This window comes from Solanum lycopersicum, chromosome 12 (assembly GCF_036512215.1).
Source record: "Solanum lycopersicum chromosome 12, SLM_r2.1".
Classification (NCBI taxonomy): domain Eukaryota; kingdom Viridiplantae; phylum Streptophyta; class Magnoliopsida; order Solanales; family Solanaceae; genus Solanum; species Solanum lycopersicum.
In genome coordinates, this window is record NC_090811.1 from 1689272 (window position 1) to 1703960 (window position 14689).

At 26.7% G+C, this 14689-nt stretch overlaps 1 protein-coding gene across 1 annotated transcript; it reads left to right on the forward strand.

The window, feature by feature from the left end:
* Window positions 1-9849: 9849 nt before the first annotated feature.
* CYP734A8 (putative brassinosteroid hydroxylase) lies at window positions 9850-14488 on the forward strand. The gene is given in 5 exon segments (NM_001247808.2): window positions 9850-10192; window positions 11911-12134; window positions 12580-12821; window positions 13169-13643; window positions 13980-14488. Coding segments are annotated over 5 exon segments (1668 nt in total). The 5' UTR covers window positions 9850-9924; the 3' UTR covers window positions 14439-14488.
* The last annotated feature ends 201 nt before the right edge of the window (window positions 14489-14689 follow it).

Sequence of the window (14689 nt, forward strand, 5' to 3'; positions counted from 1 at the left end):
TAAAATGGATTATATAATATGTTATAGCCTAAATTATTCAATTCTTACTAAGTTCTAATTGATGTGTTTCTCCTCTTATAATTAAATATTTTTATTTTATTCTAACTACATATAACAATATAAAAAATTCATAGAATATTTTTATAAAATAATTTATATGTTTTAAATGAGTTAAAATGAGAGAATCAAAATTTAAAATTCATTAAATTAAATAGGTGGATAAGTTTCTCATCCCTATATGCAATTAGCATATGTAGAGGTTAATTTCACGATTCGAATACATAATCTATTAACACATATAAAACAATTTTATCATTACATTAAGCTTCCTTTCGAATCAAATATGAATTTTAATTTCTTGAATTTATTATGTTCTATAAAAAGGAGCTTTTAAATTTAATATTGTAGATAAGAGCAGCCAAAATATTTCCAATATAACAACATGACAATTGATTTTTACCTGATAAATTGACAGTTTTTTTTAAAAATTTTTTTTTTTGTCATCAATCCTATATTAAAGTGAGACTAAAAGAATTGAAAGAAAAAAAAAACTTACAAAGCAAAAGTTAAAATTGGAAAAAATTATATAAAGGTACATCCATCAGCTGCAGCCTTTGTTTGTTAAATTTATTTTGGTCATTTTCGATAATGCCAAAAATTATTTGTGTTCACTGCATTTCTTGTTTTGTCCTTTCCTTCCTACTATATTATTCGAAATTCTTCAATTTCATCATTGATTTATTCGAAGAAAGTATTGAAAAACACTTTTAAATTTGATACGATTCATTAATTTTTTCTTTAGATTATTGATGGTCTTAAAACGTCTTCTAACTTGACTAAGTAAACTTGAATATACTATTGATCTTGTAACATTAATAAAATACACCCCTAAAATCTCGTAAAGTTTAAGAGTGTTTTCAACTCTTTATTCAACTTTTTACTAAGAGTCTCGTGTTTCTACAAGAGTTTGTGATCACTTGTTAAGTTATGTGGCAGATCGAGGGGTGTTTAAATTTTGTTAGTCAAATAGATGCTCGAAGATGAAACTAATAGTTTAAATCAAATTCAAAAATATTTTCAATACTTTCGTCTAAATTCATTTATCTTCTATTTAACAAATCATCTCATATTATCTTATTTTGAAGCTATATCGCGAAGGATCTTAGTTGACAATTCTTTGAAAGAAAAATAATGGACTATATAATTCAAAATTACTCTTAGGTTTGAGCTCTTTCAAATATCACATTGTTCGTATAAATAATTTCTTACATAATCAAGTCAATCAAAGAATATATATTATGAAATTTATTATTATAAAATAAGAAACACATTATCTGCTATAACATGTAAAGGTAAACTTTATGTTATATACATATGCATGTAAAGAATAGATAAATACATATTACCTGCTACAATAGGTAAATACGTATACTTTTATTTGATAAATATTAATTAGTATATAACTTAAATCTTTTTTATAAAAAAAATAAAAGTTTTAATTTGATTTTGAACTATAACAGTAACAAATTTGTCAGTACTTCTTTTTATGTTTTGTTTTGTCCTTATAAAGTTCTGAAAATTGTAATAGTAAAGCTGGGCCATGAACAGATAAATTTAGGACAAAAATGGATTTTCAATCAGAATTGATATCTCTGTTTGAGTACTCATAGTTATAAAAGCTAAAAAAGCCAATAATAATTTACTTAATTATGATGAATTTTTTGTACATCAATGGATAATTATTGATTTATTGAGTTCTATGATTGATATACATCATTTAATTTGTCAATAAATGAACATTAATTTAACTGTCTACATGCATTGGATAGATAATGATAATTGTTACGATTCAATCTTAAATAAATTAAAATTTGATTGGTGAATTATAACATTTTATTTGAGTGTTGTTTCATGTTAACTTCATACACTACTATCAAACAAATTCTGTAGCGAAACAATAAAACTTATCGTTGATTATTTTTATCGATGAATTAATGATACATTATCAAAATATTGTATTAAATACGAGTTGTATAGATTATTGATGGAGTTCGTAGCTAATATCAATTTGTTTATAGTAATTATATTTGTTTAGATTATATATAAATGCTCTTGAGTTTTAGGATAATATTTTCTTTTTACCTATTAAAAAAACGAAAAAAAGATAAATATACCCCGAAGTATCGTAAATGGTAGGTAGATATTCCTGTCATACTTTAGGGACATTGATGCCACTGTCGTTCAAAACCTGGAACATATATACCTTTGTATTAATAACGGACATACACATGTCATAATCTTATCCACCGATTCGACATTTATTAAATATCGGATCGACTAATAAAATTCTGTCACACATGTCCCTATTTCGTTAAAGTGAAGGATATATATGCTCTAGTTTTTGGACAACAATGGCACAAATGTCGCAAAAGTATGACATATGATATCTGCATATTATTTACGATAACTGAGGAGTATATTTGTCTTTTTCACCCTATAATAAGGACACATGATCATATAGGACTACCAAACACACCTTAGTGTATAACCACTAGGATAATATAGGACACATGACTAGACACTGCCACTACATCTTAAATATTTCATATAGTGATAAAAAAAAAAAAAAAAAAAACTTCAAATCAAATGTTAAAAACAAAACACAATGTAAAGATGAATCCAAGATTTGATACATAACAAATTAACAATAATGACAATAAGGCACTTCAATCTTGTCAAGATTGGAGAGAAAAAAAAAAAGTTGCCTCACTATTTTAGTTATGAGACACAAATAAGAGGCAATTTTTTATTATTTTTTTTTAAAAAAAATAAATGTTTGAGATTGTTTTTTTTATGAATAATAAAGTAGGACCCATGAAGGGCACATGGCTCAAACATGTCTTGTGATTATTAAGACAAGATTTGGGAGAAGTTGCCCTTTTGTGGGTACTCCTTTGTTGCTTCTTCAACAGCATATTTCCCCACATAACTAGTGACCCCTTAAATAGTCACCCTTGTTCCCATGTGCATAAATTTAAGAGCAACATTCCAAAAAAAAAAAAATTAGCTTCTTTGCGTTGACGATATGAAAAATATTTATACAGTCGAGTTGTTTAAGAATATGTTACTATTGATATACATAGATCGAAATATTATGTGTGGATGATTGATTATAAGGTGTTTAAACAGTGACTCGCTAGTTCAGATATTCATATTCAAGAAGTGAAAACAAAAAAAAAAAATTAAACTTTAAGATAATTTATGTATATATGTAAGTTCGATAAAATATATAGTGAATTTGATCGATTATTTGTGTATAAATTACCAAAAAGTTATTACATGAGGCTCCGTTTAAAAGTATTGATTGGTAATATCACAATTGTGTAATTAGTGTATATAATTTAAAACCTGTTTGTCTATATGTATATTTTTAAAAATTTGAAACAAGATATATATATTTATTTATCAAATTGATTTATTATTTCAATTTCAAAATTTACATATGAAAATTGAAATATAGAAAATAATTTTATTTTTTTTTTGGAAATTTTCAAGGCTTTAATACAAGGGTTTTTTTTATGTGTGTTTGTGTAGTGTGTATATATATATATATATATGATTCAATGGTGGAACATGTATTCATCCAACTAAATTATATATATTGAGAAATGTTTTGATGGTTTGTCTAATTAGTTCTAGAGAATAAAATTAATTACCTAACTATCAAATCAAAATTCAAATGTATTGTCTTTATGGAAATAAGAAAATTGATTCTTTCAACATTCTATTTTTGTGAAAAAAGTTAAATTATTTTTTTAGAGGGAATTTGAGTCAAACATAATTTCTACATTCTTGACTTGTACCTTTAGGTAAATGCTCTTTGTTCCTTTCACTCAATAAACATGAGAAATACTTGGTCCACTTTTTGCTAATTGCTTTATCCATCATTTTCACATTTGGAAGCTCAATAACAACATTAAATAAAATTTAAAAATAGACATATTCATGTATTTATGATTTAAGTGTTTGGTAGAAAATTTCAACAAGTAAAGATACATCTCATATATGTTACATAATTTATAACAAATGATACCTAAGAAGAGTATCGACAACACTTACCAATCACCGCTATATATAATAAATTGACATTAAGCAGATATATATTTGCATAAAAAACATAGCCCGCTATACTAAAAAACAAAAGAAAATTGTGATAGAATTATTGAAATTATATTCGTCAGTAATTAATTTTTTGATGAATTTCCTATTAAAAATCTAAACATTTATGATAGATTTCCAAGGAATGCGTTTGTCAAAAATGTGAAAACGCTTAGCATACAATTATTATAAGATTTGTATTAAATGTCTAAGAATTAATTAAACCTACTCTAAATTAAAGTTTTGATTTTTTAGAGCAAGCAAATTTATTTGTGTATCACATGACTTAGAATGTATAGCATTTAATTAGTAAACAAGAATAGAAATGTGAACATTTGTCTTGTAATATAGTCAATGTTCAAAGGGGAAAAGATATTTTGGCAAGTTCACAACATAACAATAAGTTAATATATATATATATATTTGGGAAAATTTGGTAAAATAGTATTATTTAGTGTACATATAATAATAGTGAAATACATTATTTTTACGCGCATAATAAATTTATCTATACGTATTCAATATATTTATCTGATTATTTATGTGCAAATAATAAATATATCCGTGTATAAAATCTCAAACTATCTCTATATTAGTATATGATTTTGAAAAAGAATAATTAAAGGACTGAGTTAGCTAATGATTTTTTTTATTATGTTCATATCATGTAAATATATAAATAAAATTGATAAGAAATCAATTTTGTTTAATGTATCTTTCAAAAGTCATTCAAATTACCTAATTGACTTTCATGGGTGTCTAACTTTTTATAGTAATTATAATCAGAAATATAATTTTCGATATTTATATAATAACGTGATAATAATAATTTCTTTTTTTTAAATTAAAATAATATTTAGAATTACTTAGAACACAACTCATCCTACAATACAAACATATTACTTGATCCCCCTACCCCCCCCCCCCCCCCCAATTTCATGCATGAATAATTGTGTTTTGACATTGTGAATCACATGAACATGGCACATGAAATTAAGTTAATGATTATATGGTTGAAATTCGTTCGAATCATAAAAATCTTTAAGAAATGTATTATGAAATCTTCACAATATAACAAGAACTAGACACATGAGTACAATTCAACATGCATCATTAAAAAAAATATTCAGTGAAGTTTAATGAGTAGTCAGTTCATCAAAAATATTTTCAATAAACTTTTCAAGACATGATTTCGTTTAAAATACAAACAGAACCAGGAGTTGCTCAAGAAATCATCAGCCCTTAATGAAACGATTTGGTCAAATAAAGTGATTATTTTAATTTGATTTTAAATAAAAGCCCTAAAGGTGATTATATTTGCAATTCATCCCTTCAAATATCGAATGGTTAAACCAATTTATTTTTTTTTTTAAAAAAACAAACTAAAGTTGTATAAGAACGACCTAGTTGACTGAACTAATATTTTTTTTTTCAAATCATATGTCATACACATATATTGTTAAAAATATTTATTTATTTATGATGTATAGCAAGACATATTTAATATCATCTATTTATTATTTCATATATATAAATGCATGGAAATCATTTACGCGTTTTAGGTCAAAATTGCAAAAAAAAAAATTAAAAAAATTTGAATTTTGGCCATTGAAAGCAAAGAAAGGTTGTATGTGTCACATAAAGTATTAGTTAGTTTACATTTATATATACTTGAAATGACTCTTCAACTAATTCCATCAAAAAAATATTTTATTTTTATATTTTAATAATAATAAGAGTAGTGAGCACGTCATTTGAATTAGTGGATATAATTTAAATTTAATTATATTACCTCTTATGACTCATAACTAACAATTATGTAAGCAAGGTCATACTATTTCTTTTACAAGAAGATAATAATTGTAGTAATTTATTGATATATATAAAAAAAAATTTATAATAACAGCAACGATAATAATATATCTCGTGTACTTTCATAAGGGATGTCTTAAAAAAGATGACGTGTGTCGCTTTTACTTGTTCTTCTGAAGGTAAATAAGTTATTTCGAATAGATACAGAAAAATGTGTAATAGTATTTAATAGTAGTAAATTGGGAGAATTAACCAAAAAAAAATGTAGTATGAGATAATTGCAATTTTGGTCTCTCAATTTTTGGTAAATTATGGGTTTAATAATCATAATCTTTTATTAAGTATATTTTTTTCTTTAAGTAATTAAAATGTATGTGTTTTTTTAAATCCATTTGTATATGTGATAATTCATCAACTATTTTTAGAATTATAATATCTCCAATATGAATAACAGTACAATTTTAACATAACATATTAATTACGGAATACTTGGACACTTGATAATTTGTTAAATTTGTAATAATAAGGTTAAGTATTTTGAATTAAAAATGATAATTCCCCAATTAATATTTTATTAGGTAGTAAAATTACGTGCATGGAGAGCAAGAACATTTTAAAATAATAATAATGGGTGGCCTATCGAAATAAATATATACAGCTCATACTAACAAATTTTCAACTTTATAAAGGAAGTCTTTTATTTAGTTAGAAAAAAGAAGGGGATAAATTATAAAATAAAACTTATGAAAAATATTTTATTAATATTTCATTTCACCTTAAAATGTTCACACTAATTTGAGATTTTAAAGTTTAAAAGGGATATAATTTCTTTCTGCTTAATAAAATGAGAATTAAAAACATGAAAATTTTATAAGTAGAACGAGTTTCAAGAAAAGACAAATATATATATATATATATAGACATATATAGAATTAAGTGATTGAAGTTAAAAAATATCAAAAGATGATCGGTTAAAATATTTTATCACATATTATATCGAAAATATATATACACAAGTTAAATTTTTATTATACATATCTATTATCTTTGATATTTTCAAAGAAATTTCGTTATTGTTGAATTGGAATTGTAGAACTCAATTATATTTGGTAAATAATAATGCATGATCTTTATCTACTTATGATAAAAAACTATACACAATAAAATCGTGAGTCGTAAGTACTCTTTCGTCTTTAATAGAAGTCTCAAGTTTGAGTCTTCTTAGATACAAAGTCGTTTTTATTAAAAAGTGCCCGTTTTACTTCTCAAATACGAAACTTTTCAACACATATTCAAATTTAATCATACCCCCAGTATAAATATCGAACCTCGAACGAAAAATAATAATAATAAAAAGATTTATAAATTATTTTTTACTAAGTATGATTAAGTACTTATGGATTGACATTCCATCTATATAAGTTTCTATATTTTTTATATATATATATATATATCTTGTTCAATTTTTTTTAATTTTTTTTGTTGGGGGGGGGGGGGGTGGTTAGTAGTTGCATAAAATTAGATAACATGTGACTAACATATTCCTAAAATAATAGTAGCAAGTTTACACCTCATGCCTATCTGTTATCTCCTAAGGTTGCCATGAATTTGATGCTTGTGATTAAAATTGCCATACACCTAATCAAACACACATATACTAAAATAATTATATTACTCAACAATTAGATCATCCATACCATCATGTTATGAAAGCATTTATACTAGCTTAATATTCCATTTTTTCCCTAAAGCATGCCAAATTAATATTAATAATTTTACTCATCTAAGTTTGTTCACATTATTAGTCTTAAAAGTACTTAAATAAAGTAGAATGGTTAGGTTACAGGTGAACTCTTTTAACTTGTCAGTTCTGAATTATAATTATTTTGTCAACTGATTTTTCACGATTTTTAATAATTTTTTTATGACCATAGATTATTTCAATTCAAAACTTGAGATAATGGACATAAATCGAAAAAAAAGTGAGCTTAAGTAGTTGTTGTTTAGCTATTTTATGGATAAGCAAAAGTTGAACCAACATAACATAAAGGCTAGCAAAAATGCTAGGCTTAGGCTTAAATTCAACCAAACAATTGAGTATTTAAACCAAAATTATTGATCGAGTTTAATTGAATTTATAAATATATAGATAGTTTTACCGCTGATTATAATATGTCGAAAATTAATATAAAAATAATAAATTTTTGTACAAATAAAATACAGAATAAATTCGATATAAATCAGTGAAAATATTTATTTCGATAGTCGACATCAATTGTCTTTGAAATCAGTACATAGTTATTGTTTTATATGCTAATATTATTCTCCATATTTCAAAAAAAAATTAATAAAATTGGTCAATGCAAGAAAGTCATTCATAGTGGAATTCAAGATTTTTGAGCTGAAATTTTCTAAAAGGATAAAAATAAATAGAAGAAATGGTCATAAGACTTTAGCTATATAAAGCCAGCCCATCAATTTTGATGTTGGTAGGTTCTTGCTAAAATAAAAAATATCATAATATAATGGTTGGTTTCATTTTCATACATTGTTTATATATATGTAAAGTTGAAAAAAGCCAAAATAGATTCAATGGGAATATTAGTGTTACTATAGGTCGTAATAAGATAGAAAAGATCTCTTCGTTTTTAATAAGAAATTTTTAATTTGATTTTTTAAAAATAATAAAATATTGCCTTCAAAAATGTGTCCTCACTAATATCTCAATTCAGAGTTCAACATGAATAACACATATCGAATGTGAAAAAAAAAAAGAAATGAAAAAAAGAAGACAAATTTATTGTCGTACTTGCTCTTTATAGAAAGTAATATTATATTTTGATATATTTACTATTATCATCAAATTTTAAGTATATATTTACCGTTGATCATTAATTTTTCTTACTCGTAATCTTTATTAATCTACATGACGCCTACGCAAATGTTTATTTCTCCCAATTTAATTCTTCACAATACCTAAATCATCTTAACCCCATCAAACCCTTTAAATCCAACCCAATTTACAAAATAAACCCAACTTCCCTTCGATCTAAAGGTGTTCATCGAAATTCTCTTTCGTAAAAATTTATATTATTTATATATAGGGAAAAAAGTCTGAAATATATCTGAACTTTGATCGAAATTACTGTAATAATATCAAACTTTAGAAAGGACCTTTTATCTTTTGTACTATTTGATAATGTATTTTAAAAGTATATATGTGCTCATGTAGACATAAAAAAATATTGTATAATTATAAATAGTAACGTGCCCATTTTGACAGTGGCGGAGTCATGATTTTCAATAAGGGGTTCAAAATTTGTAGAAATAGACACACAGAGAAACCAAAGAGGGTTCGACATACACTACATATATATAAAATATTATTTTAAGCTTGTATAAATAGTATAATTTTTCGTTGAAGGGGGTTCGGAAAAACCCCTTGTACCAAGGTGGCTCCGCCCTGCACTTGATCATACCTTTAAAATACACTATTAAACAGTGCAGGGAGATAAATGTTCCTCCATAAAATTTGATACCGTAACAACAATTTTCGTCAAAGTTGAAGTATTTTTCATACCCTTTTCCCTTATATATATATATTAGAATATCTTTAACTTCTTCATATTCTGAACTCAATCTCTTATAAAAAAAAACGTCCCTCAACTATTACTATGTGAATACCGAATAACAGACGACAAAAAAAAACTAGCTAGAAAAAGACAAGGGCAATATTGTCTTAAAAAAGTTTTTTTTTTTTTTATAAAATAATTTAATTTTTATTTAATTCGTTGACCCTTATAATTCCAATGGCGGCCCCTACGCCGTTGGCCTTGCCAAACAAACTTCTCTCTCTTTTCCTTTGTATGCTTTAGTTTTTTGCATTTAAAAAGAGAACCAACACACTCACAAAAAAATAAAAACCATATTACACAAACTTGAAAAGAAAAAAAAATGGAAAATTTGTTGAAGATTATTGGAGTAATTTTGTTGATTTCAATTTTAATGATAAGAGTTTTTGGTTATTTATGGTTAAGACCAAGAAAAATTGAAAAACATTTTGCTAAACAAGGTATTAGAGGTCCACCTTATAAATTTTTCATTGGAAATGCTAAAGAAATTGTTAGTTTAATGTTAAAGGCTTCTTCTCAAACTATGCCTTTATCACACAATATTCTACCAAGAGTTCTTTCATTCTATCATCATTGGAAGAAAATTTATGGTAAGTTTCTAAATTTTTTTTGTGATAAAAAATTTTAAGTGTTCTCTTTGCAAATTTTGTGTTTTTTGAGGTTGGGGTTTATTAGTATTGTTATAAAGTTTAAGTCTTTTCTTTTTTTTTTTGGAAATTTTGTGTTTTTGAGTGTTGGGTTGTTATAAAGTTTAAGTCTTTTTTAACTTTCTTGATACCATTCAAAAGTTTTCATATTTTTTTTTTTGCAAAATTTTGTGTTTTTTTGAGGTTTGGGGTTATTAGTATTGTTGTAAAGATTAAGTCTTTTCTTTAAAAGAAGTGTTCATCTTTTGCAAATTTTGTGTTTTTGAGTATTGGGTTATTAGTATTGTTATAAAGTTTGTGTCTTTTTTAGAAAGTGTTCATTTTATTTTTTTTTGCAAATTTTGTGTTTTTGAGTATTGGGTTATTTAAAAGTTTAAGTCTTTTTGTAACTTTCTTGATACTATTAGAAAGTGTACATTTTTTTTTTTTTGCAAATTTTGTGTTTTTTTAGCTTTCTTGAAAAGTTGGAGTTTTGTTGAAAACAAATTAAAGTAGGATTAATTAAACAAAAAAAAAGTTTTTTTTTTTTTTTTTTTTTTTTGTTGAGGTTGAAGTGTTGAAAGCTGGCTTTCTTGTTTTGTACTTACTTCTTTAATTAAAAATGTCTTCTTTTTTTTTTCTTTTCTGATATTGATGAGTTGGTGGAGTTGTGAAGTTCAGTGTTTCAGAACATTGTTGCAGAAATAAATTTAAATTTCTATTTATTTAATTTTTTTAATTTATTTATTCATTTATTGTGGTCCAATTTTTTGTAAAAAGAATTTTGATGTTTTGGAACATCATAGTCATGGGGTTTTCATGAACTTTTATCTCTTTTTTCTGTTTCATTTTTTTGTCCTTATGGTTCTTTTAGATTTTGTTGTAACTTATAATTCTTGATGATGAAGTTTTTATAATGTTTGTTAGTGCCTTTTTTTTTTTTTTCTGTTTTATTGTATTTGTAGGGTCCATACATTTTATCCATCTTCTCTGAAAATACTGAATCACTGATTTTGCCAATTTTCATTTTTCTTTACTGTTTTTGTGTTTAACTTGTTCATAAATGCATACTGCTTTCTGTCATTTCTATTTTTGTGTATAATTCTTCACCTTCTCATTATTACTCTTTTGTTTTTTTTTCTTCGAATTGATTACTCATACGATCACTCAAGTGTGAATTATACGGGGATTAGTATGAAAATTCATAGAAAGTTTTTGCAAATTTTCATACTAATCTCTAGAAAAATCTTAATGTAATTCACATTTTTCTTGTAATGAATTATTATAATTATTATCTTAGTGATGTGAATTATATGGGGATCAGTATGAAAATCCATAGAAAATTTATTTTTATGAAAATTTTCTTACTAATTTTCGGAAAAATCTCCATGTAATTCATATTTTTCTTGTAGTGAATTATTATTATTATTATCTTAGTGATGTGAATTATATGGGGATTAGTATGAAAATCCATAGAATCTCCATGTAATTCACATTTTTCTTGTAGTGAATTATTATTATTATTATCGTATTAATAATAATAGTAAGTATTAGTTGAGTGATTACATGAGAAATCAGAGAAAATGATTACAATGGTAGCTAATATACATTAGTATACAGTATTATACATCTATCGACTATTTTTATCGACGATTTTTAAGTAAATTTTATTTTTTTTACAGGTGCAACATTTTTAGTGTGGTTTGGGCCAACACCACGTTTGGCTGTGGCTGATCCTGATCTTATTAGAGAAATTTTCACTACAAAATCTGAATTTTATGAGAAAAATGAAGCTCATCCATTGATTAAACAACTTGAAGGAGATGGTCTTCTAAGTCTAAAAGGTGAAAAATGGGCTCATCATAGGAAAATTATTACCCCTACTTTCCATATGGAAAATCTTAAAGTAAGTTTCAAATTTCGTTTCTTATTTCACCATTTTTAAAGTTCGAGCCTTCAGAATGAAAATAACACTAATCACTTTTCGGCGGTTGGAAAATAATGAAGTTTTTAAAATTTGACAAGTGAAATTACTTGTGGATTTTAAAATACTAGGATATAGGTTAGTTTTCAAATACATGGAGTTAAAAGTGGCTATCTGCAAAATTTTATCAACTAGCCATTTTTTCTTCCATGTCACTGAAAATTGTCATTGTCCTAGAGTTTCGAATTTCACAAGTAAATCTCAAGACATTATTATCGATTTTCCTTCAAGGATTTTGAAATTCTTGAAAGTGGCTATTTTTTAAATACATGGGATGAAAAAAAGAGTAACTCTACATGTTATAGATTCTTATTTCATTTAACAAAGTGTGTGTTGATTATTTTTTTTAAAATTTTTTTTTGTATAGTTGTTAGTACCAGGGGCAGCTAGCAAAGTGATTGAAATGTTGGACAAATTGACACCAAATTTAAAGAATGGAGAGATTGAAATCGAAGTATCAGAGTGGTTTCAAACTCTTACAGAAGACATCGTAGCTCAAACAGCTTTTGGCCATAGTTATGAACAAGGAAAAGCTATTTTTAGGCTACAAGCTCAACAAATGGTACTTGCTGCTGAAGCATTTCAGAAAGTCTTCATACCTGGCTACAGGTGCAAATTAATTATTTTTTATCCCTCGTATCGTATGACCTCTTTCGATATCCCTCTTTAAGTTTCGTCCCCGTTAATTCATTGGACTAGTATAGCCATTGTCGCGGAGTTTCAAATTCCATGTGGCTATTTGTTTAAAAAAAACAAGGCAAAAAGTGGCTAGGGTTTGAAAAAAATGGCTATTTAGGGATTTTGTACATTTTACATAAATGGAATTTTACATTATCATTATATTTGAAGATTCGCGACGCATGAAAAATAACCAGTAAACCCTAGTTCTTTCGTTATTACTTAGTATGATCAAAGAGTACATGCTAACTTCTTTTCCTTTTTTTCGCGGCCAATAGGTTCCTACCGACGAAACGAAACATCAAATCATGGAAACTTGACACGGAGGTTAAGAAGTTGCTAATGAGGTTAATTCAAGAAAGGACAGATAATTGGGATAAGAATGAAATGCAAGAAAACAATGGGCCAAAAGACTTATTGGGCCTTATGATCCAAGCAAGTATTAAGGAATCATTACAATTATCATCATCCATTAACAGCCCAATTCATCATAATTCTTCTACACATAATCATAATCACAATCATAATAATAATCATAATAATAATCCCTCCATGATCACACCAAATGATATTGCTGAAGAATGCAAGACTTTCTTCTTTGCTGGTGAACAAACGACGTCGAATTTGCTGACGTGGACGACCGTGCTACTAGCTATGCATCCACAATGGCAAGACCTAGCTCGCGACGAGGTGATCAAAGTGTGCGGCTCACGTGCCATACCTTCCAAAGACGATCTTGCCAAGCTTAAAATGGTACGTGCAATCTCTTCGTTATATCGAATAAATTTTGAAAGTTTTTAGTTAAATTGTTTCTAATTATAATCAGGAATGTTCATTATACAAAATGATACAAAAGGAGTCATGTATATCGGTTGACTATAGTTAACTAATTAATTTGGTGTAAATATCGAGTATTTTGCTAATTGTACTTGCAAATTATTAAATTATTAGTGTGGATTCCATCACCAGTAGAAGCTAAGTACAACATTAATTTTGAAAAGCTGTCATTGTCATAAATTTTTTTTTATTAATTTTATGATTTTTTTTATTTATTTATTTATCTGATTGAGCTATGATTTGGTGTTGCAGCTGAGCATGATACTCAATGAGTCCTTGCGCCTTTACCCTCCGATCGTCGCGACGATTCGAAGGGCAAAGGCTGATGTGGATCTCGGAGGATGCAAAATCCCTCTCGGGACGGAAGTGTTGATTCCGATTCTAGCGATCCATCACGATCAAGCTATATGGGGTAACGATGCAAACGAGTTCAACCCTAGTAGATTCTCCGAAGGGGTGGCTCGAGCCGCTAAGCATCCTGTGGGGTACATTCCATTTGGGCTTGGAGTACGACAATGCATAGGTCAGAACTTAGCGATCTTACAAACTAAGTTGACTCTAGCAATTATACTTCAGCGATACGTCTTACGATTATCGCCACAATATAAACACGCCCCAACCGTGCTGATGCTACTTCATCCTCAATATGGTGCACCCGTCATCTTCAAACAACGGTTGACTCATGACCCCACATTTGACAAAAGCTCATAACATGTCTAAGTCTCCTTTTGGTGTGTGAGTGCATATATTCTTGGAGAAAAGAAAAAAAAATATATTAAATATGTTGTTGGAAGGATTAATTAATTATAGGAGTAGGGAGAAAATTTATTTTATTCCTTTTTTTTTTTGTTCACCAAATATTAGTATTACTAACTAACCTATCAAGTAGAGTCATCATCATGCCTTGTTTTTTATTTTATTTTGCCCAAAATTGCTTGGATTTTTGGCATGTTTATTTTAGG